At 43.4% G+C, this 23,419-nt stretch overlaps 1 protein-coding gene across 1 annotated transcript in view; it reads right to left on the minus strand.

Annotated features, from left to right (window-relative positions):
• Nucleotides 1–23,419, minus strand: part of MYH9 (myosin heavy chain 9) — a 103,333-nt gene that overhangs the window by 76,450 nt on the left and 3,464 nt on the right. Inside the window, exon 2 of the mRNA XM_075008439.1 lies at nucleotides 4,078–4,430. Coding sequence (XP_074864540.1) covers nucleotides 4,078–4,410 — 333 coding nt within the window. The 5' untranslated portion in view covers nucleotides 4,411–4,430. The remainder of the gene's footprint in view (nucleotides 1–4,077; nucleotides 4,431–23,419) is intronic.

Here is a 23,419-nt window from a genome sequence, read left to right on the forward strand (position 1 = left end):
TCACAACCCAAAGCCCTGCACCCCTGTCTTCTTCCCTAGGTCACAACCCAATCCTTCAAACAATCTCCATCCCAGACCCTGCACCTCCATAATATCATGGAAGAGTGCAGTCCTCAACCACTTTCCTAATTCTCAGAGCAGCTTCTCCCATCAAAAATTATTCCCACCACTGACTGAGTCTGCTTGTGCCTGCATTAATACAGCTTTCTATAGGGGAGTGAAAGCTGATGGAGGAGCTGTCTATATTCCAAGCAAGAATAGCCTGGAGGCCTGAAACTGGAGGAAATCTGTTTGCAACATGGGAAGAGAAGCAGCTAGGAACAAAAATGAACATTAATGCTTATCAGACCAGTGAAGCCATACAAAAAAGGTGGTAGTCTCCTTCAGGTATCACCACCACCAATCAAGACCCTGAACATCTAAAGGCACTAATTCTCTAAGGCAATAGTTAATTTTATCCCAAAAGTATTTGGGGTTCACAAGGGAATTACTTATTATACATCAAGCCCTAGCACAGTGATCTCACTCACTTCGTTATGCCACTCATCTATGCTATGGACTCAGACAGCCTTCTCAAGAAGCGCAAAAGTCACCAGTCTCTGTGCATGCCTTATTCTCATTTGTGCCCCAGTCCAGGAACAGAACCCAAAAGTTTCTAGAGCCAAGTCATCTGCACTGTGCTTTGCTTCAGACATCACTTTATAATATTACAGTTCTGGAATTAAGCCTCGCTTGTGTTTCAGTTGAGACAGAGCAAAGAATCTTAATCTTTAGCAGTTACACTAGCTCTGCAAGGGTCACAGATGTAGATTAAGCATGTTTCACTCATGAGACAAGACCAGCTGGGCAGGAAAAAAGCTTTCTCCAGGATCTATCCTCTGCTGATGTGGTTGCTAGAGTGAAATATTTGCAAGATTCTAAGTTTACATTCCACTCTGGATCCAGAAGGCACACTTGAGGTGAGCAGTAGGGAAAACAAGTTACCAAAATAAGCTAGAGAACACGCTTCATACAGAAAGGGTAAGTCACACTCTGTTCAGAGACTGAACAAATATAATTGCAATAATCAGCAAAATCATCTTTGTCTAAAACCAATCAGCACTGTAGAAACATATCTTCAGTCTATGATAATGATTTGCTATTTCCAAGTTCCTGAAACGTTTGCCACTCCTTGATCAAACATTGCAGAGTTCCCTCTGTAATCTTAGCCTCAAATCTTCCCATCCCCGTTCACAGGGCAGCTAGGGAAACTACCACCCCCCAAAACGTGTATTTCTCAGAAACAGAGCCCCCACCCACAGGAAGAGAGAGATCCCAAGAACAAAGCTGTGTTGTGTTTATGACCTTTACAGAGATCTTTATGCCAGAGATAGCTTGTGCTTGCTGTCTTCCTGTCAAGAAGATTAGTGCCCAGATGCTGTCCAGTGGAAGCATTTTAGCCCTTCACCTTAATCTCCTTACTTAGTGTTGGCCAATCTGCCCATTAGTGAAGTGAGATGATCAGACTAGCATTTTTGGATGGCTTTGTAGAACCAAGTTTTTCCTCTAGTGTAACACATTAGTAGTTAGGTTTAAGAAGGAAATCTAACTTCCACAAAATAGCCTCTATAAAACTCATTGGCTGTGTCTACACCAGCCAAAGACTTCGAAATGGCCATTTCGAAGTTTACTAATGAAGCGCTGAAATATATATTCAGCGCCTCATTAGCATGTGGGCAGCTGCGGCACTTCAAAATTGACGCGGCTCGCCCAGACAGGGCTCCTTTTTGAAAGGATCCCAGCTACTTCGAAGTCCCCTTATTCCCATCTGCTCATAGGAATAAGGGGACTTCGAAGTAGCCGGGATCCTTTCAAAAAGGAGCCCCACCTGGACGAGCCGCGTCAAAGTGTCGCGGCCGCCTGCATGCTAATGAGGCGCTGAATATGTATTTCAGCGCTTCATTAGTAAACTTCGAAATGGCCATTTGCATGGCCATTTCAAAGTTTTTGGCTGGCGTACACACGGCCATTAAGTTTCAATTTGTTACACCTAGCAATCACATTGCCACCTCTAGCACATCACTATGGGGAATGTCTCAGCACCTGTGAAATGGCGGCCTTGCTAGAAAAGTAAAATATTTAAGTCTCTTAAAATGTACTACCTATTGCTATTTCAGGACTTGGTCATGAATTCCATTTAGGAGGGGAAATACCTAGGATACACATAATCTATGCACACTTATTAGGAAGTGGAAATGTACCCATTTCTCAGTGAGGCAAGGCACAAATACTGCTTTGATTCAGAGCTGTGCAACTCAAAGTCACATCTTGGGGAGGTGAGAACAGCTGTTCTATACAGCAGCCAAGAATACTTCCTTTCTCATGCCCCACAACATGAGACAGGGAGAAGGCCATCATGAAGCTTTTCTACCAGTTCTATACCTTGGAGAACTCCCACTCTAACAATGTATTCTGTAGCAGCTGCTTATGTCCACAGTGCCTGTGGGGTGGCATAAAAGTGGTCAGAGCATCAGCCAGAACTGGAGTCAAAGACTAGGTATTACCCAGAACAGTCGTTTTCCACCTTTCTTCATTTGCTGATCCTTAAGTTTCAAATGGAGACTTGGAGCCCCATGAAAAATCGGGCAGTCTGTAGATGCCCAGGCTCAAGGACCACAGGTTGAAAAATCGCTGACCTAGAAGTTGGCAGTTCAAAGGGTTTCATAGAGAGATACATGGCAGGAGTGAATGCATGCCATTTGCTGCCCCAGATTAGACTGCTAACTGCCAGTCTGTCTTGCTACAGAAGTGGCAAGGAAGAGGACTAGGCCTCTTTGGATGATTAAGTAGCAGGTATCAGAGACTATGGGAGATGTTTTCTTACATACATGCTGTTGACGTTTGGAGAGGTCAGACAAAGTACAATGAGAGGTTTCAGTGCTGCCATTCAAACAAGAAAATCTGTAATCAAGATTTTCTTTATGCTAATGTTTCTATAGTAACATTAGCATACTCAATAGGTCAGCAGCAGACAAACAAAAAAAAAAAAAACCAAACACACACCACTGAAGAATCTACTTCTCAGTGCCTAGAAACACTGAAAAATCAGGACTTACGAGTAACCATCTGCAATTTCGTCTTTTATCCTTGTGCTATGGAACAAAATTGAACAAACTATCTCCACATAAGTAGCCAGTGCATTAAGAAAGCACTGCATTACCACTTAGCCTAGTTCATCCTGTATGCCTTGAGAGTCTTTGCCTTACCAAAGACTTAGGGGATATACTTTTGTGAGCTGTCTGATGCAAGTCACATTGACAGTGACATTTGAACAGGAACTAGAGAATCAATTAAGATTCCAAATTTTTATCTTCTATCACACCCTCTTTGGGCACACACAAGTATATCAGTGAGCCTGGCTCATCCCTTATTCCTTGTGATTGTACATGACTGGCATAATCAACTAGATATCTGTCATTTCCATGACAACCACCCAGCGGAAGGATTATGCTGCTCTTGTACATGTTTGCAAGTGGGAAGAGAAGAAAACCTGCCAGTTCAGATAGCTCTCTCTCATAGCTTCAACAGACACACTGTTCTGGGGCACAGTATGTTGATTACTGAGAGGGCCCATATGCTAAAATCTTGAATCTCAGAAGAAGAGACAGCCAGACTGACATTAGCATTCCCTCTGATGGAGGTCCCAGATGTGGCAAAAAGCAACCCAGATGTTAGGTATACATCCCAAATGGGACTTTGTTATTTAGAACTGTTTTAGTCAGGCTTCCTGTTTACTACATTTAGAACTCTTTTTCTAGCCAAAAGCAAGTTAAATGATATTCAAAACATACACCAAACAGTGATACTCAGAATGCCAAAGTCCAACTATTTCACCACAGCATTCGCTGGGGGCTCCATTCTATCCCAGGGGGAATTCAGGATGTACCAGTGTCACACACAATTTCATATGATGCAGTATAACACTACCTATGCATGTTTGGGAGAAGATGGTTGCAGGAAGTCTAGATGGAATTTCCCCCCTCCTCCCCCAAAAAACAAAGCAAGCAAACAAACAAAACAACACAGCTTGTTACTTACATAGATGAGCCCTGAGTAGTATCTCTCCTTCAAGTTGTGCAGCACAGAGGCCTCATTCAGGCAGGTCAGCTCTGCCATATCTTCTACTTTAGAGAATTTGGGTGGATTCATCTTCTGGATGTCATCTTTGTTTATTTTCACTTTCTTTCCATTCTCTGCTAGCTCCACTATGGCCTCATCTCCCACTTCCTCCTTCAAGCTGGCCGCCTCAAACCCATTCTTCTCTGAAGGGACCCAAACCAGCTTCTTGGCTGCCCAGTCAGCCTGAGCCAGAGGGTTGTTGATGAGGTTTTTGTCCACATAAAGGTATTTGTCAACATCTCTTTGAGCCATGGTGCTTTATAACTAGGGACCTGCAAATACAAAAAAAAAAAAAAACAAAAACTTTTTACATCTCAAGCAGCATTCTGAACTTTTAGACACACATGAATGCTACACTGGCTTAAGAGCCTTGCTATCAGTGCCTCCTCCACCTTAAGTTTATTTCAGCAATCACGTGTGGCTTGCTGGAATTACAAAGTCAGTGTTTCTTCTCCTAAAATGACAGGGAGAGAAAACAGAGCTGGAACATTGAGTATTTAACATCTGAAAATTGTGTTTTGCTAGTAATTAGAAAATACAAGTTGTCTTTTTACAAACCATGTCAGTTAATTCTAAAACGCTAATCCTCTATAGCAATTTACTGACAAAGACCTAAATAACTACAGTCTCCTCCTAAAACAAGCACTTTCTAGTCTGGCAAGACTAGGATGCTCCTGCACTAGAGAACCCAGGAACCCCCCAGCAGCCTGGTTGAGGGCAGCACAAGACGGGGGCTACAGCAGACCCTGGGAGTGCAGGGCTACCCAGAGGCAGAAGCCAGAGTCCTTCTGTCCCCACAGCAGTTGAGCCAACAGCCCCAGCATATGGGGAAGGCTGGGGAGTAGGTTGGAGGTGGCAGGGTGCCTACTGGAGTGATAGGCAACAGGCTTGGGGGCTCCTGACAGGAGGACCTCCCCAGGTCCAGCAAATTCTCATTCAGGACCAGTCAGGTTGTGACCACGCCAGACCAGGGAGGCACAACCTGTACTTGTTTTGAATAGCAGTAAAAAAATCAAATTTCTGGACTAACATCACCACTAGCTACGCTGTGACAGAATTCACCACAGAATAGTTTTAATTAAACTTTTTAGCTCTCTCCTCCCACCCTCTGCATTTGAAGTCCTTTTGGTATTTCTTGGTTCACTCAAAGTGCGATATTTGATGTATTTCAGCATTTACAAATGCCATGGATTTTATTCCTTAAAGATATCCCAAAGTGTCCCAAGATAAATTATAAAAGGCTGGTTTAGTGCAATCTTAAGTCTAGCCAGATGATGGCAAACACCCAGTAAATGCTTATTCAGTTTGGACTGTGCAGGTCATCTTTACAGGAAAATAACCAACACCTTTAACAGCACCTGGGTACAGAACCCTTCTGGGTTAAGGCATATTATGGTCACTATCTTGATTAAAGATCAAGTTTCTGTAGCGGTTACAGAAATAAGGTCTAATAATAGAGAGAGATCAACACTGCATCGGAGAGGACTCTGGGGACAGACAATGGATTTCATCTTTCACCAAAACCAGAATCATCAGACCTTGGCAAAAACACTTCTCTCTGGTTCATAAAATGGGATTTATAAAAAGATACAGTTTAATTGGCTAATCAAGGTTCCAGGGTACTATGTGCACTGGGGCTTGTTAAAGCAGAGAAAGCCAGATGCTTCACAAAACCACCAAAAGGCCTTACCCCTTAAGATGTGTTCACTTACTTATCAGCCACTTAATTCATTCAAGTGTTGAACAACTTTGTCAGAATTTGCAGTTAGCCAGAAAAAAGGAGAAAAGGCAGAATGGTCTGTCTGCATGACAGGGGGCTGACATATTGTTATAATTCTTCCTCTTCAGGTAGCTTCCGAATGTAGCCATGTAAGATATATACATAAAGCCTGCAAAGCCAACTGGGCAGAATTCTGGCACAGAGCTTCCAGAAAGAAAGTTTCAATGCTGAAGCAATCTGGCTCCAACATGCCTTGAGATCAACTTAAAGCCTAGCATCCCAGCATTAGGCAAATGCAGCAGCAAGAGAAGGCTGGAAAAATGCCAGCTATGATACAGACAGGTGTCAAGGCCCAATCCAGCAACATGCACAAATGCAGGGAATATCTATTTTATAAAAGGAATAACATACTCCAGCTTTGTCCTGAATGCTGTACTTTCTCCTGCTTTACAAGTTTGTAGCCATCAACAACAAACAAGCAGTCTACATACAGCAATATCAAATGGATTCAAATTTTAAAATCTACATCTTGGACCAGGAATGCAAGGAATTAAACATGCTTGTTTTTAAGAATACAATTGAGTCTAGAAGTCTGAATAGACACAAGCAAGGCCCTTGTGATTTCCTAGAATTTTAGGCCTAATTTTACAATACGAGAAGTACAACCTGCAGCAGAGGCAGTGAGGAAACCACCCATTACATCCACTGTTGGATGCATAGCAGCAGGAGCAAGAGATAGCCTAACTCTGCAATTCTACACTGCTTGTATAGCACACACCTGTATAAATGATGTAATTAAAATGAAAGCCAGCTGTCAAGCCAAACCACTCTAACACTACCAGCACACTCCAGAAAGCTGAAAAAGTAGTTCAGCATCTTGGAAGAATGGGTTGCTAATTCAGGATGAGATCTTGCAAATCTCAGGTGGTCTTGCATGTGTATCTACTACAGACAAGAGGTTAAGGGAGGGCGGAGGAGAGGAAAAGGAACTAAAATGTTGTATTCATGATAGTATCACATTTGGCAAGGCAACAGTTGTATTCTAACCTCCATTACACAGCTTCCTGCTAATGCAACTCCCAAGAATTTAACTGGTTGCCTTTTTTGGCTATAATCAAGCAGAACACAGAGGCTGAGTGCTTCAGCTAAATCAGGATTCCTCAGGAAATGATTAAATCTGAAGAGCTCTACTTTCAGCCCAAAACACATATTCTTGACTCCCTTTCTACTCAAGAGTGTACACTTGTTACAGTCTGGAAATTCTTCCCCCCCACATTTCGGGTAGAAATGAAACCACAGTCAGCAGGTTTAAAAAATAATTATATATCTATACACACACACCCCCAGATATGGACCCTCTCCCAATCAATGGAAAGGACAGCCACGTAACGACCAGTCAAAATCCTTCTTTCAGGGTTTCTCCTCCTCTTGCATCTCACACATAGCAAGACTTCTCAGCTGTGGCTACACTAGTCCCCGCCTTTTGGAAGGGGCATTGTAATGAGCCATTTCAACAGATGATTAGGTGCTGTCATGAATATGCAGTGCCTCATTAGCATAATGGCAGCCATGCACATTTCGAAAGTGCTGCTTTCGAAATGCATGCTGCCCATGTAGACAGGGGCCTTTCAAAAGGTCCCCTCAACTTCAAAAGCCCCTTCTTCCTATTTGGTTTTGGGAAGAAGAGGCTTTCAAGTTCTAAGGGGTCCTTTCAAAAGGCCCCTGTCTACAAAGACAGCCTGCATTCTGAAAGTGGCACTTTTGGAATGTGCATGGCTGTCATACTAATGAGGCACTGCATATTCATGACAGCACCTCATTAGCATCTGCTGAAGTGGCTCATGACCATGCCCCTTGCAAAAGGTGGGGGCTAGTGTAGCCACAGCCCTCTTCAGCAGCGAGATGGTTAGAGTGCACAATGCAGTTTGTTAACTAGCCCTCCTAGATGCTGAAGTCATGGGCTGTGAAACACTTTATGCCTCCATGAGCTTGAAGAATCATAGTGCTGGAATCATTCCAGGTTATTCATTGTGCAGGAGGGCACATACAAAAATTAGGTCTCTTGGAACCATCATTTGTGCAATGTGGAAATTAATCAAACTAAAAATATTCTTGTTAAGGTGTTAACACTAGTGCCAGGATTAAGAGATTGTTTGCACCTAATTCCAAGACACTCTGTAGCACTGCCCTAGCTTGTGCTTTCCACCACAACCATAAGGCTAACAGTAGGAAAGAACTGCCTAAATAGAGCACTGCCTTAGTCACATCACTTTATGTCCCCAATCCATTCCTTCACTGATCCAACAACTTCTCACAAGCTCCTCTGTACCTCCTACACCCAGAAATTCTTCAATAAGGCAGATGCCCCTTGTGCCAGTATTACTACTTCGGAGCCTTAAGCTCCCACATCCTTTACAGTGGTGAGGCCATGTCTCCCCCAACCCCCCCTCCCTCTCCCACCCCAAAAAAATGAGTTACTCAAAGGGCTGCAAGAGTAACACCACAACAACCTAATTCAGTGAAGGATGCAATTATCCAGATAAGTTCTGAAGTCAGCTGTGTACTATCACATTAAGAAATCCTATATATGGCTGAGTATGAGAGTTGTGAAACTTTATATACTCATAAGCGTGGCTATCACAGCTCTATGCTGTGACTATAGGCTGATTTTTCACATGCTGAATCCCGTTTGCTACAAAGCTGATCTGCTAATTAGATAGAGCATGACCACAGGCAATCATGCTAAAAAGTCAAACTATTTATGGCTATGCTGAGCAGATAGCCAGTCTTCATGGGAAAGACATCAGCTGCTAAAGTTGCTCTGAAAAATGGTTTGTTTGCTCAGTACAAGTTGTACGTCCCTGGTCTGGCACCCTCAGGACCTCAGTGATCCCAACCAACAGAATTTGCCAGATCGGGGAAGTTAGGCCTTGTGGCTCCCCTGAGGGACTGCCACCTGTTGCATGCTCCCAGACTTCCTGTGGGGACTCTGCTCCTGGGGCTCCCAACCACAGGGCTGATTGGTGTGGGGGCAGGGGGGATGATTAGCTATGCTTCCCATTGTCTGCAGGGGCGGCGGGCGTGTTGTGACACTCTGGACCAGCAACACTGGTGACCCTACTGGAACAGGGATATTGCCAGACCAGATAGTTTCAACCTGTAGGTTGTTTTGCATGCAGACACAATTGTGCAGGACATGAACATTTACCACACACACACACACACAACGGGTTACAGTTCAGATGAGCAGATAAGAGTGCCAAGGTTATTTTCCCTCCTCGCCTCCTTCTTAATGTGGTTTTCAGAAATTGTACAAGGGAATGTTAAAGATCTATTAACACAGTAGCTGCCATACAGCATTCCACAGTAGTGCAAAGAGCTGACTAGTCAAGTGCCAATCTCACTGAGAGGAAGCTATAACATTCTTTTCCGTGTAAGTAGTTGTGTGAGCATCATAAAGGTGGTGTGCAATTCAGGTGGAGGAGAAATGGTCTTCACAGTCTCAAAAGGGATGAGAGGTACTCACAAGATATTGAGATAGTCCACACTATGAAATAAAAGTATGAGAAATCCCATATTTAGGTATTTCCTTTCAGATTCCTCTGACCTGACTGAAATAAGCCTTTAGTTTTTTTAGTTAAGACAGTACGTATTCCCTTAACTTGGTGGAAACAGGCAAGGGAATCAGACCAAAGTTTGCTTTAGGCTACTAAAGAGAGTTCCCTGGAAGCTGAATGATTGGGGGGGGGGGGGGGGGGGGTGTCACCCAGTAGAGATTCAGGTGCCTCCCAACTGATTAGCAGAGTGCCCACAGTGGGCAGCATGTTTCTACTGGCGCACATCTGCACATGCATCAGTGCACATAAAATTTATTCTTCCTAAGGCTGGAAAAAATTAGAGGGAACACTGCTAGTAAGGTTAACTTAGATGATTCGGGGGCATAAATAAGTACTACAGTGGACAACACTATGTTGGCCTTAGAGCTATGTCATCCACAGCAGCTAGAGTAAACAAGCTGGCGAAAGAGTGCTGCTCCCCAGTTGGCTTAGAGTGTCCGTATTAGTAGTGCTACAGTAGCACAGTAAACTCTGAAGAGTAGCCATAGAGTTAGTCTTGCTGCAGATTTCCATCTTTGGGATTTATGAGTTAAGGAAGCCCAATACCCCCTCCTCCCGTGCCTCTATTCCAGTTGGCACCTGGTAGTCCTAGATAACAGTTCTACTAATTCAAACTCACCTTGACCAACCTGAGAAAAATCTAAAAGTTGCCCCCTTACTGAAAGCCATTCCCTCTAAGTTTCAGAGCTAAGAGCTGTTTTAAGACCTTAAAATAATCCAGAATTATCTGTTTGTAATTTAGTCTTCCAGAATTACTTGCATTACTCCCACCCCTGCCGCATTTACTTTATCAGCATTGTTATTTTGAGGACTGAGCCACTTCTCAGTAAAATGGGGTTGGACTACACTAAACTAGGTAAAAACTAGACTTAGACTGCAAATAATCACAGAGCACCATCAGGTGTTTTGCAACAAATTTACTGCAGTACTTGGATGAGGGCTAGACAGACAGCTAGTATTAAAACCAAGAGGGCTCTGGCTTGAGTCTTCCAAAGCTTTCAATAGAGATTCACAAACCAATCCCATAGGCACCAAAAAAATAGAATTTCTGGGGGAAAAAGGAGTTACTGTGTGGCAGTGGATGTGTCTCCTTTGTTATCCGAGAATAAGAAATAAGGGAAAAATATTGGTCTTGCAGTGCCAGTCTTCGATGGGGGACCAGATCCTGGATTTGACAGACTCCTGCATGGCCTTGGGAAGGTCATATGAAAATCAGTTCTATTACTATCAAATGGGAATACTACTTGAGTTTTGTGAGGAAACATAACTTCACTGATGTTCATGAAGTGCTCTTGTAATGAAGCCATGGAGTGCCTATTTAGAAGTAGTGTACTGTCTGAAGCAGCTCACTGTAACAGAACATAAATGTATATACTGACACTTGGAGTTTGTACTTCCTTTTCTACATGCATGAATGATTTGTCTAGAAGCCTACTGTTACCTTTTGATAAATGTGTCTAAGTGACTAAGAAAATTTCACCTTTAATTTCCATGGGAAATTATTCTGACGTGTGTTGACTGACCTTTATGCCAGCATTGCAGAGACAAGTTTAGGAAAAAAAGAAAAGAGAAAATGAAGGTTAGCTTGGTTTAGGTAAGTGGCACTGTCTAGATAAAACAGACTCACCCTGTGTAATTCGCATGTTTAAGTTTTTCACATATTTGAAAGTTTACAAATGCAAGTCATCAGTTCTTTAGTAGTCTGTGGCATAATTCAACAATGCAGTTACAACCCACTAAATACACCAGCTTAGGACCTTCTACTGACAGAACTTTCTCTGACAGAAGCTTGCCATGACAACTAGTATTACTGGTTGATTAAGGTACAATTCAACCACAGCTTAGAATCTCTTCAATGGGAGAACCTGGACTGTCTTTGCTATTGCAGAAGGTGCTATGTTGCAACACAACATCCTGGACAAAGTGAAGATGAGCATAATGAAGAACCACTTACTCCAGTTCAAACATATGATCAGAGCAGTCTGTTCTTGCCTTGATTCTGTTGATAGAACTATTCACCCTTCCCCAGCCATCTGAGCATAGTTTATCAAAAAGAACCATATTTAAGATATCTAATTATATAGCAGATGCTACCTAACTGGAACATGCAGTACGTAGGTTAAGCAACTGGTGAGATTGCTAAAATGCCTCGGTGACTATGAACTGAAATTAACTTCTTGCAATAGTGTAGCCTCAATGTTATTTTTCCTATGAACATGCTGAGGAACTGTTTGGCCTTAGCTCCTTAGGGCTGATTAGTAAAGGTGAGAGGACCTGGTGGCCAAGGGAGGTGGAAGATGAACCAGAAAGGAGTAAAAACAAGTTCACACACTCGTTTGTGGAGAGGACTGTAGCTTAGTTTCTTCAGTGATAACTGAAGCTTCAAAGTTTAATATTGAGGTCTGTTCTTACAAGAACAGTTTTTAGTTCTGGATTTAACTACTGACCCATCAAAGCCAGTATGCTCTAGAACGTATACAGCAATGGGCTTTATAGACAAAGCCAAAAGTCAGTGCACTCAGCCAACTAATGCTGTATACTGCAGTGGGGATAGAAGCAGGAATTCCATTCAGCTCCCTTATGCTCATCTTCACTTTCTTCAGGACATTGTGTTGCAACATAGCATCTTTTTATTGAAGCTTTTACTTAAGACTCACAGCAGTCATTACTAGATTTACTATAGTTACTCCCAAGAGAAATCTGCACCACTGAACACATGGAGAATTCATGTGCCACACATGTTTTTCCTCACAGAAAAACGATGTTGTAAGAAGGATGTGGCAAGAACAGTCATGCACTCCTCACCAACAGTATGGGCACACTTCTAGGCAACCAAAGCAGCCAGCATAGAGGTAAACCACCACAAGGGAGCAGAAGGGGGACAGAGCTGCAGGTACCCTGGGGGCTCCTAGTCTGCACTGGGGTCAGCTATTAGTCCTGGCTGGGCTGGGACAGAGGAGAACAGGACTTTCTCGTTCTCTGCAGAAGTGGCTTGTGCTGTGTCAGACCCCACCCATAGAAAACACCTTCAGCTCCAGGAAGTTAAACCCCCTGCTTCCTGCCCCACTCCACACCTACATCTCCCCCTCCTCTCCACCTGCTAAGATCCTGCCAGACTGAGCCAGCTTGCTCTACATCTGGAGTGGGGGCCAGGTCTGGGCATGTGTATTTCAGTCCCTCTCACTCACTATCTTGGTGCATCTAGCATGGAGGCCAACATCCCAAAGAGTTCAAGGGCAGGCCCAATCCAGGCAGTGCGTCAGGGTTGGGTGCAGTCTCACTGTCAAGCCCATGTCCAGGTGACGGGGGAGCTGAGGGGTGATCTCCCACCTCTGTGCAGTCAGTGACCTGGGCTCCTCACTGTCATGCTGAAGCTTCAATAGTTATTGACAAAAGTAGACAGAATTTTGCAAAATTCTAAACATGCGTGCAGAATTTTTGGCACCAAATTTCCTCCAAAGTATTTCACTGCTTTCCTTTCTAGTCACATTAAACATCTTGGATCAATTGTTTCATAATCGCAACACAGATATTTGGTGATTTTTTTAAAAATTCATTGATATTAGGGCTGCTCAGACTTACTAGCAGAAATATTCATACTATTATACACTAAGTGCGAAGTACAGTATTGGTGTACTCCTGAGCCCGAGAAACAAATCAATCCAGAAATTAAGAACTTGTATTCCCTATGCTGGGGGATTGATGCTGCAGCAACTGATTTATCACATCTGCTTAGATGCAATTTAAATGGAAACAAACCACACTACTCTTCTCCCATTGACGCTCATATTCCACCAGGAGAAGAGTAGCTGGCATTGACACAAGAACTGTCCCCACTGACCTAATCGCACAAAAGATACATAAATTTGTTGACTTCAGCTGTGTTATTTGAGGGGTTATTTTGGCATCAGGTATTCAGCTGGATAGAATACAGAAGGATGAGGCAATAAGTGTCCTGGGTATCAACAACCTTAGAACAGGTCAAAGATAGTTGGGCTCACTGAAGAACAGAGAAATTTAAGTTCTAGAGTCTCAACATGGTAACTGAGACACTGAACCACTCCTACCCTACCCTAATGTTTGGCAGCGAATAGGAAACTGGATTCTGGAAGCAGATAGTCAGGTCCACCAAAAGATTTCCTTCTACCTTTCCTCTCTGTACCACACAAGGAACATCAATACATAAATCCGAATTAGTCTACTGTCAAGGTCAGATTGAGATAGAAAGAGAGTTAGAAGGGACTTGGTGTCTTACGCGTTCCCCTGAAATGTCTCCAACTGGCATTTTCAGAATGGTGAAGTGAATATGGGATACATACTTTTGGATGGCCACCTTTAGAAATTTTAATTTTATCTCAAATGCCAGCTGGGAAGTCCTGAAACTCTAGTCTAGTATAGTCCTTTTCACAACAGGCTTGGTTTGGACGCAGGAGGTTTTAAGTGGGAACTGCCAAAGGCCCCAAACCAGACAATAATAAGACACTGCCATCACAACTCACAGTGATCAGTCACGTTTCCTACCCCACACAATAACCCTCTTCAAACTAAATCATATTACTCTTTATAGTTGAGCCCATAAACTTACCTAGGCTAAAAAAGCATACATGCTGGAGTTTGAACATATCAACAGTTGCTCACAGGGAGATGCCCTGTTTTAACTTCAAGATTAGCCTCAAATCCAGCAAATCTAGGCTGGCTGCTACCTAATACTGTTTGCTTGAAATAAATATTCCCTAAATCACTATCCTGCATTATATGCTTCCTGCAACTGTTGTTTCTTATTAGTGATATCCAACGTGCCATCTCAGCAGTAGAGAGAATCCTTCTCCCAGAGACAAATATGCCCACAAGGAAAAAACATTCCAGAGGGAGAGCACATACTTCATGACCATTGGACAGAGTAATCCCACTTAAGTGGACAGCAGCAGTTTAAACAGCAGGGATGGGCTGCAGTTAGCTAAACTGTTTTGCTGAGGGATTGTTGCCTCAAGAGTCAGACCAACCAGCAAGAACTTTGATCAGACATGTCAAATTCCTCAAAAACACTGCGTAAGTATGTAAGGATTTCAGACAGTTTTAACCCTAATACTCATGTTACTTCTCATACATAATGAGAGACTCTGGCTAGGTCTACACTGCAGGGTTTTTTTTGACATTACTTATTTAGACATTTGAACGTTCAGATAAGTAATGCTGAAAAATTGCATTCACATAGCCACAGCATTGCGAAATGGAGCACTCATTTACAGCCACAGTTCACAGCCACCAAATTGCAAAAGGAGCCTTCACTTGAGCAGATAATAGCTGTGCTTTATTCAAATGCATACCTTTTCCACCTTGAAGGGGTGGTGGCCAGCAAAAGTCATTTGCAGAGCAGGAGTAATGATTTTGAGGGAAAAGTCCTCAAATTATCATGCTTGGCTGTGTGATTGCTCTGGGTTTTTTTTTTTGGAAAAAGGATTTTATTCTGAACCCTCTCCCACCCCAGTGTGGACAAGCTCTCTTTGGGGTGCTCAAAATTTTTAGTCAGATGTTTTAAGTATAAAAACTCTGCAGCTGCTCACATCACTGTAAATATACACTTTGCTTGTAACAGTAAGGGAAAGGGATTAAGTTAATTACATCTGTTGAAGACAGGGAAGAAAAATTAGGTTGGTCATCTTTTTGTGGAGCTATCAAGCACAAGGCCTTACCAAGGAAATCAGTGTTACAGCTATATGACCCTTGCCTGTAGGTACAAAAATGGAATGCAACAGCATGACAGGGAACTTGTTTTTGTCTTCCATGCCAATAATACTTCAAATATCTAATATTCTCCTCTGTCCACACAGATAGAAAAAAGTTGTTTGGCAGCCATGTACAAATGTACTTATTTCTACAATGGAAAAGTGACCAATGCCTCATCAGAAACATGACAGCTCACTTGCTAGAGGGTTCTGCTACAGTATGACAGTCTCTATACTAGGCCAGATATTGCCCCCCTGTGTTTCAAATGGTTCAGCTCCACTACTAATAGCAACTCTGAAAATCTTAGATTAAAAAAAGCCCAGTGTAGTAATAGATAAGGCTCACAAGATCCCAAGGCAGGACCAAACCTATCAGGTCAGCCCAGCCAGGGCTTTGTCGAGACAAGACTTAAACACCTCCAGGGATGAAGACTCTACTACTCCCCTGGGTAGACAATTCCAATGTTCCACCACCCTCTGAGTAAAAAAAAGTTTTTCCTGATGTTCAACATGGACCTTTCCAACCGCAACTTGAGACCATTGTTCCGTGTTCTGCCATCCGTGACCACTGTGAATAGCTTCTCTCCAGCCTCTTTGCAACCTCCCTTCAGTAAGTTGAAGGCTGTTATTAAGTCCCCCGTCTTCTCCTCTGCAGACTAAACAGTCCCAGTTCCCTCAACCTTTCTCCATAGGTCATACGCTCCAGCCCCCTAATTATTTTGGTTGCCCTCTGTTGGGCCCTCTCCAGTGTATGCACATCCATCCTATAATTGGGGGCCCAGAACTGGACAGTACTCCAGATGAGGCCTCACCAAAGCCAAATAAAAAGGAATAATCAGTTCTCTGGATCTACTGGCAATGCTCCTCTTGATGCAACCTAATACGCCATTAGCCTTCTTGGCTACAACGGCACACTGTTGACTCATGTTCAGCTTCTCGTCCACTACAACTTCCAGGTCCTTTTCTGCAGAACTACTACTGAGCCAGTAGGACCCCAGCCTGTAACAATGCTTGGGATTCTTCTGGCCCAAGTGCAGGACTCTGCACTTGTCCTTATTGAACCTCTTTAGATTTCTTGTGGCCCAGTCTCCCAATTTGTCTAAGTCACTCTGGACCCTATCCCCACCCTCCAGCATCTCTACCTCTCCCCCTAGCTTAGTGTCATCCTCAGACTTGCTGAAGGTGCAATCCAACCCCTCATCCAGGTCATTGATAAATATGTTGAACAGAACAGGACCCAGAACCGAACCTTGGGGCACTCCACTAGAAACCAACCGCCATCCCAACATCGAGCCGTTGATCACTACCCGCTGGGCCCGACCTTCTAGCCAGCTGTCTATCCAGCTTACCGTCCATTTATCCAATCCACACTCCTTTAACTTGCTGACATGAATATTGTGGGAGACCGTATCAAAAGCTTTGCTAAAAAGTCAAGATAAATCACATCCATTGATTTTCCCCTATCCACAGAGCCACTTATCTCATCATAGAAACTAATCAGATTGGTCAAGCATGACTTGTCCTTCATGAATCCACGCTGACTATTCTGATGACTTCCCCGCCTCCAAGTGCCTCAAAATGACTTCTGTGAGGAGCCTCTCCATGATTTTTCCAGGGACTGATGTAAGACTGACCAGTCTATAGTTCCCTGGAACATCCTTCTTCCCTTTTTTTTTTTTTTTTTAAAAGATGGGCACTACATTTGCCTTTTTCCAGTCACCCAGGATCTCTCCTGATTGCCATGACTTTTCAAGATAATGCCCAAGGGCTCATCAATGACATATGCCAACTCCCTCAGATGAATTAGGTCCGGGCCCATGGATTTACGTAGGTTTAGCTTTTTTAGATAGCTCCTAATATGATCTTTTCCCTCCAAATGCTGTCCACCTTCATCCCACAGTGCATCACTTATCGCACTGGTCTGGGAGCTGTCCTTGTCCGTAAAGACAGAGGCAAAGAAAGCATTAAGTACTTCAGCTTTCCCTACATCATCTGTCACTGGGTTACCTCCCTCACTGAGTAGGGGCCCCACACCCTCTCTGATCACCACCTTCTTGCTAACATGCCTGTAGAAACTTTTCTTCTTATCCTTCACATTCCTTGTGAGTCGCAATTCCTGTTGCACTTTTGCCTTCCTGATAACTGCCCTACATTCTTGAGCTATATATTTATGTCCCTCCCTAGACATCTGTCCCAGTTTCCACTTTTTGTAAGCTCCTTTTTGTGTCTAAGTTTTCCAAGGATTTCCCCAGTAAGCCAGTCTGGTCTCCTACCATATTTACTTCTCTTACTGCTCATTGGGACCAATTTTCTGCGCCTTCAATAGGGCTTCCTTAAAATACTGCCAGTTTTCCTGGGCTCCTTTTCCCTTCATGGTAGCATCCCAGGGGATTCTGCCCATCCGGTTCCTGAAAGAGTCAAAGTCTGCTTTTCCGAAGTCCAAGGCGTGTAACTTACTGCTCTCTTTCCTTCCTTTTGTCAGCATCCTGACATCTACCATCATGATCACTGCTTTCCAGGCACAAGTGCTTCCCAGGTTGTCACCCACCTCTACCTTCCCTATTAGTTCCTCCATGTTTGTAAGCAGCAGGTCGAGCTGCACATGACCTCTGGTCAGGTCCTTCAGCACTTGTGCCAAGAAGTGATCCCCAACATTCTCCAGGAGTTTCCTGGACTGCTTGTGTATCCAATTTTGACTCTCAACACCACTCCTTGTGCAGGCAGGGAGACCCCCTCCCTGGGAAGCAGAGATGAACCCCAAAGAGAACAAGTCCCTTCTGGCTAGGAAAACAGAAAAGCACTTCCAATACAAAGTACCAAGCAGACTTGTACTTAGTAGTATGCATGGGACAACTGAAAACACCATCACTTATAAATACCGAGGCCCAATCTACAAAGAGTTGAGTTGATGCAAGACAATTTATGTCCACCTGCTCTGCAAGCATCTACACTAAAATGTTGCTCCCGCTGATGTTACTCACCCATTACACTGACTCAGCTCCACCATTCTGACAGGTGTAGCGTGTCAACTGACAGTTAGGGTATGTACTTACATTGACTGTTGCTGCCTCTCAAGGTCTACACTACAAGAGACAATTTAAGATATGCAATTCCAGCTATGAGACTTGAGCAGCTGGAGTCAATGTACCTTAAGCAGAATTTGCCGCACAACCTCACTGCATGAAGTTGATAGGAGAAACTCCCCCATCAACTTCCCTTCTTCCTTGAAACTGTAAGGTGTGCCTGAGTTAATGGAAGCACTCAATGTTCAATTTAATGTGTCTTTACAGAACACGTTAAATCAAAAGCCAGAAGACCAACCTCTGGAGTGTCAATCTTCAAGTATAAATGTGCCCTCAGAAACAGGTCTGTGATGCCCTTCACAGGCAGTTAAAAATCCATGCATGCACTCCTAGTGAGTCTGACACAAGGTGTGCAGTGTAGACAAGTAAAACCAATTCATTTACTACAGTAGCTGTTTGTCAAATTAACTTAGGTCAACTTAATATGTAGTATAGACATGCCCTCAGACTGAAGACCTATTTAACAGCTCCAAGGCTTTGCCCTGTTCTACCCTGCACACTTATTGGTTGAATCCTGTGGGCACCTCACACTTTGCTGTTTCCACTTGTTTTTGCTATGCTGGGCTTCGCTCTGCCCTATCAGCCATGAGCTTAAGCCAACTTGCTTCTTTTGGTGAGTCTGCCAGTCCTGACTTCTACCTCTGTCTGTCCTCTTTTTAAAGAGGAAATTATTCTTTTTCAATAAGGAACTGCAAGCCTCCCAATCCTTTACTGGTTTACAACATGCCCTCCCACAGCTACCCCTTGCTTCCACAGCACAGGGTCTCCACCAGGGATGCACATAAAGTAAACCCTTGATATAATGGACTAACTGGGGGAGGGGTGTCTATTAAAACAGAAATCCGGTACATCCAAGGGTTTCCCCACTGACCTTCACAACTCCTCCCAGCTCCAGCACAGCTTAGTGGCTCCTCCAGCTCGGATATGGATCTGAGCTGCCTGTACTCTGACCTGAGTGCGGCAGCTCCTCTAGCTCCCAGCTGCCTGCGGTGGCAGGAGGTAGAGGGGCACAGTTATGGTGGTCCCAGCCAGGGCCAGGGACCCCACAGCTGCGGTGGTCCCAGCCATGGGGGAGGGCAGATGATAGCATCTCTGGTGAGTCACCATTTACAGCACTGTACAGCCCAGTCCTGTACTCCACACTTTCACTGGGGAAAGATAGCAGACATGTATTATTACAGGATGTCCAGTAAAACAGGGTATACTATAATCGATGGCTTACTGTACCGTGGGGTGGGGGATGCAGAACTCTTTCAGGAGGTACTCAAATTATCTAGATCAGTTTTTTTTTTTCCCCCCCGCTTCAATTGTGGTTGCAACCCTCCTGGGGTCAAAGTACAGGTGTGGGGGTGGGGTTTGCCACAAGTGCAGGGCCAACATGTCAACTGACTCATGCCCTATACCACAGAAGACCCCACAAAGCTAAGTTGTTCATTAACCACAAATCCAGATTTAAATATAGGGTTTTTAAATAATAAGTCAATGAAGATATTTGGGAATTCCACTTTTAGATGGCTGAATCATAATTATATTATACACATGACTTAATATTATACATGCACAGGCATTTCATATTGCCTCCCGCACACTATTTTAAACTGTTAGCTCAAGTTGTTCTGCACAAGAATTTTGAATCAGGAAGTTAAATGAAGCCAATTAAGACCAGTCAGGCATGCAATAGAAAGCTAAAACTTTTATGATGTGCAAGTATTAACATTCTTATTGCAACAGCACCTAAAGGCAATGACAGCCAGTTAGCACCTTAATTTGCAAGGCATGCAGACAGTGTGACAGTCCCTGCTCAAAGAATTTACAGCCAAGAAGTCCTCACTGTTCCATCCTAAAGTTCACCCAAGAAACTATTTCGTAGACAGCTACATGGGTGTACGTATCTGCAGTAAACCCTTGCTTTTACGGAAAAACGGATGTCTCCTAGCCCCCCTGTTGTTCCTCAAGTCTGCTTAACTGGGGTCCATAAAATCCTAAATCCCACCCTCCTGGCCCCCCAAAAAGTAAGGTGACTTACCCAAGCTGCCACTGCTGAATCCTCCAATGTGACCTGGACCACCGCCCCTGGAGTGGTCGCCCACTCCTCCCACCGGGGTCGGGAGCATATGTGAGCAGACAGCACTTGCATATAGGCCCCACCCCAGTAGGAGGAGCACGTGGTGGTTCCTCTGGTGGCACGGCAGGCCAGCCACTCCAGTCCTGCGCAGTGCCACTCCAGCCAGATCAGAACAGGCTGCGGTGAGCTTCGACCCCACACAGCAGCAGGCTGCGGTGAGTCGCTGGCATTGGGGGTGGGCTGGGGGAGCCTGGCGGGGTCAGGGGCAGTAAACCCTTGTATTTAACAGATGCCCCCCCACATTAGTCCATTAAATCTAGGGTTTACTGTATGTTTTAACAAGTAACTGTTTTAGTTATGTTTCAGAGAGCTTGATTCAACTGCCGCAACTACAACAGTGTTGCTGTAAAAATCAGATCCATTACTCCAGTTCACACCTGCTCAAAACAGCACCAAGTATGCCACTAAAATCACTCCAACTGGCAAAAGCAGACCTCCTAAAACAAAAAAGAGCCAGCACTCTAACAGTAAAGCCTCCTGCATACCTCCACATTAGCAACTGACAATGGGTCACATCTCCGCCCCCCCCCCCCCCCCCCAACTGAACTGACTTGATTTCTCCTCTCAATGTTTAGAACTCCACCTTAACTGCCGATAATGGGCCACATCCACCTTGACTGAATAGACTTGATCAGCTCTGGCCCACCCTTTTACTAGGACTCCACTCTTTAAATACCCCTCAAATGCCACCCCCAACCTCATGCATCTGATGCAGCAGGTCTTTGCCCATGAAAACTTATGCTCCAAAATACCTGTTACTCTAAGATGCCACGGGATTTCTTATTGTTTCTGCACGTCAAGTTTGGTCAAGACAGCATAAAACCAAACAGGTGAAGACTCAAGATGCATTCAAGTTAAATACTTCTTGTGTTGTGTCAACAAATCCAAATACAGAGAAGTAAACTACAAGAATACATTTTACTTAAGAATAAACAGGAAACGGCAATCTTGACGATGTGACAAGACACAGCTCCTATCTGAACGCAAGAAGCCACTAGTGCTGTGAGCTTTGCCTACAACAATTTAAAAAAAAATAACCTGTCTTAATTTTGAATATCTGTTTCACATACATTCAAATGAGAACTGTGTTCCTTTGTCTTAACCTGCACCACAGTGATTGAAGAGTAAAACTGGAGCTTTTGAGGAGGAGCAGATTTCATGATGCTCTTGATCATGAAAACTATTTCTCAGCTGTTAAGTTTCTCTCACCATCTGTTACTGTGCATTTGTTACAGAATGCTGAAGTCACCCATTCACATGGCTCTAGACTAGCCCTTAATAAACTGCCTAAGTAATACCTTGTGTATATTATAACTAGAAACTAGAGTTTTCTTTTGAAGGAAGATGACACTTCAACCCCATGCACAGAGTTCCAGCAGCACAAATCCCACAGGAGTTATGAAACATGCCTTTGCTTACCCTATTCATAATACCTTTCCTCATCCAACATGAATGCATATATATTGCCTGCTACTGTATTCAGTGTTGTAGCCTATATACACGAGACACAACGTAGGTGAGACACTATTTCGTTATTGGCCCAAAATTAGTTTGTGGAAAGTACAAGCTTTTCAACTGTAGAGCTCTCAACTGTACACAGCTCTTCCTCTCAGGTGGGAGGAACTGCTGTATCAGGTAAATGCACTAGGGAGTTTTATAGTTACAATTTTTTGTGCTTAGACTCAAAGGTGACATTGATGTAAGTAATACATGATTCAACAGCAAAAAAAAAAAATTAGTTTCTCAAGTATCTAGCAATGATATAGCTCAGAGTTCGATAAAGAGAAAATTGCAAATTCCACTACTTCTTTGGTGTTCTTTAGGAAGCTATCGGCAAGAGCATGATGCCTGAGACAGTAATGGAACTCAAGTGACAATGACTGACAACAGGAACATGGTGTGTGCAATAAAGGAAACTTATTTAAGTGTCAGACCAGATAGTGCTATGCCTCTGCAGTACTGTTTGGTAATGGAAGTCAGTGTTGAAATGATCAGCATTTTGGGAACTCGAATACAAGTTGCCACAGTCAACACGTGACTTAAAAGGGAAAGTGTGCATGAAAGGGAAAAACCCAAAATAAGACAGATTAACACAAACCTGTAGTCAATCTAATAATTTAAGATTACCACACACCCATTGATGATAACTTCCAGGTTAGACACTGCAATTTCATGTGACTACATACAGCTTGTTGTATTACAATGTCTTGGAGTGATGTGCAAGTTTCCGCTTCCTTTTGCGCCAGGAAACTCAATTTATCCTACTGGATAGCATGCTCAAATCAAAAAGAAACTGAAGATGCAAGGTTACCTCAAGTCAGCACACAGCTAGATTGATTGCCAGCAAAAACAATACTATTACAATTTTATCCCAGCCCACGGGAGACACTGAAAATGAAAAACAAAGAAAAAAGTTTGATAGACACTTATTATACAATGCAGCTGTTTGCAAATATGCTTTAAAATGCAAACAAACATCAATCACGTTTCTCAACAAGATATCCATAGAAGCCAGGAACGACCTTCAGTGCCATCTAGCATCCATTCAGATTAAGTACTGTATTTACAATTAACAAGACAAGGTTCAATTTCACACTCAGTCTGGAGACTTCAGATGTCTTTCAGAAGATGTTCACACTAGTTTCTGGACCTTGAGGTTTAGCTGTTGGACAGACTCTTCTCTAAGACAACCCAAAGCTGCCCTTTAAGAATGCAGACCTACTACAGAAGAATTTTGCATCATAACTCTTAATTCTTCCTTAAATCAGTCCTAAATTAACCGTAAGAATGTGCTTATACCTCCAGCAGGTCCATGTTAGGATCTCACCTTCCCACATACAGATTCCTAGAAGTTACATAAACCTGGGCAAGAGAAAGATGCAGAAGGCTACTCATATGCAAGAGCTTTGCATATGAGCCAACAGTCTAAAGTCATTCCAGTCTAATCTGAAGGTTAGAGGTAACAAACTAACCACACTGTTCATCTCCCA

This window comes from Carettochelys insculpta, chromosome 1 (genome assembly GCF_033958435.1).
Source record: "Carettochelys insculpta isolate YL-2023 chromosome 1, ASM3395843v1, whole genome shotgun sequence".
In the NCBI taxonomy this organism is placed as follows: Eukaryota; Metazoa; Chordata; order Testudines; family Carettochelyidae; genus Carettochelys; species Carettochelys insculpta.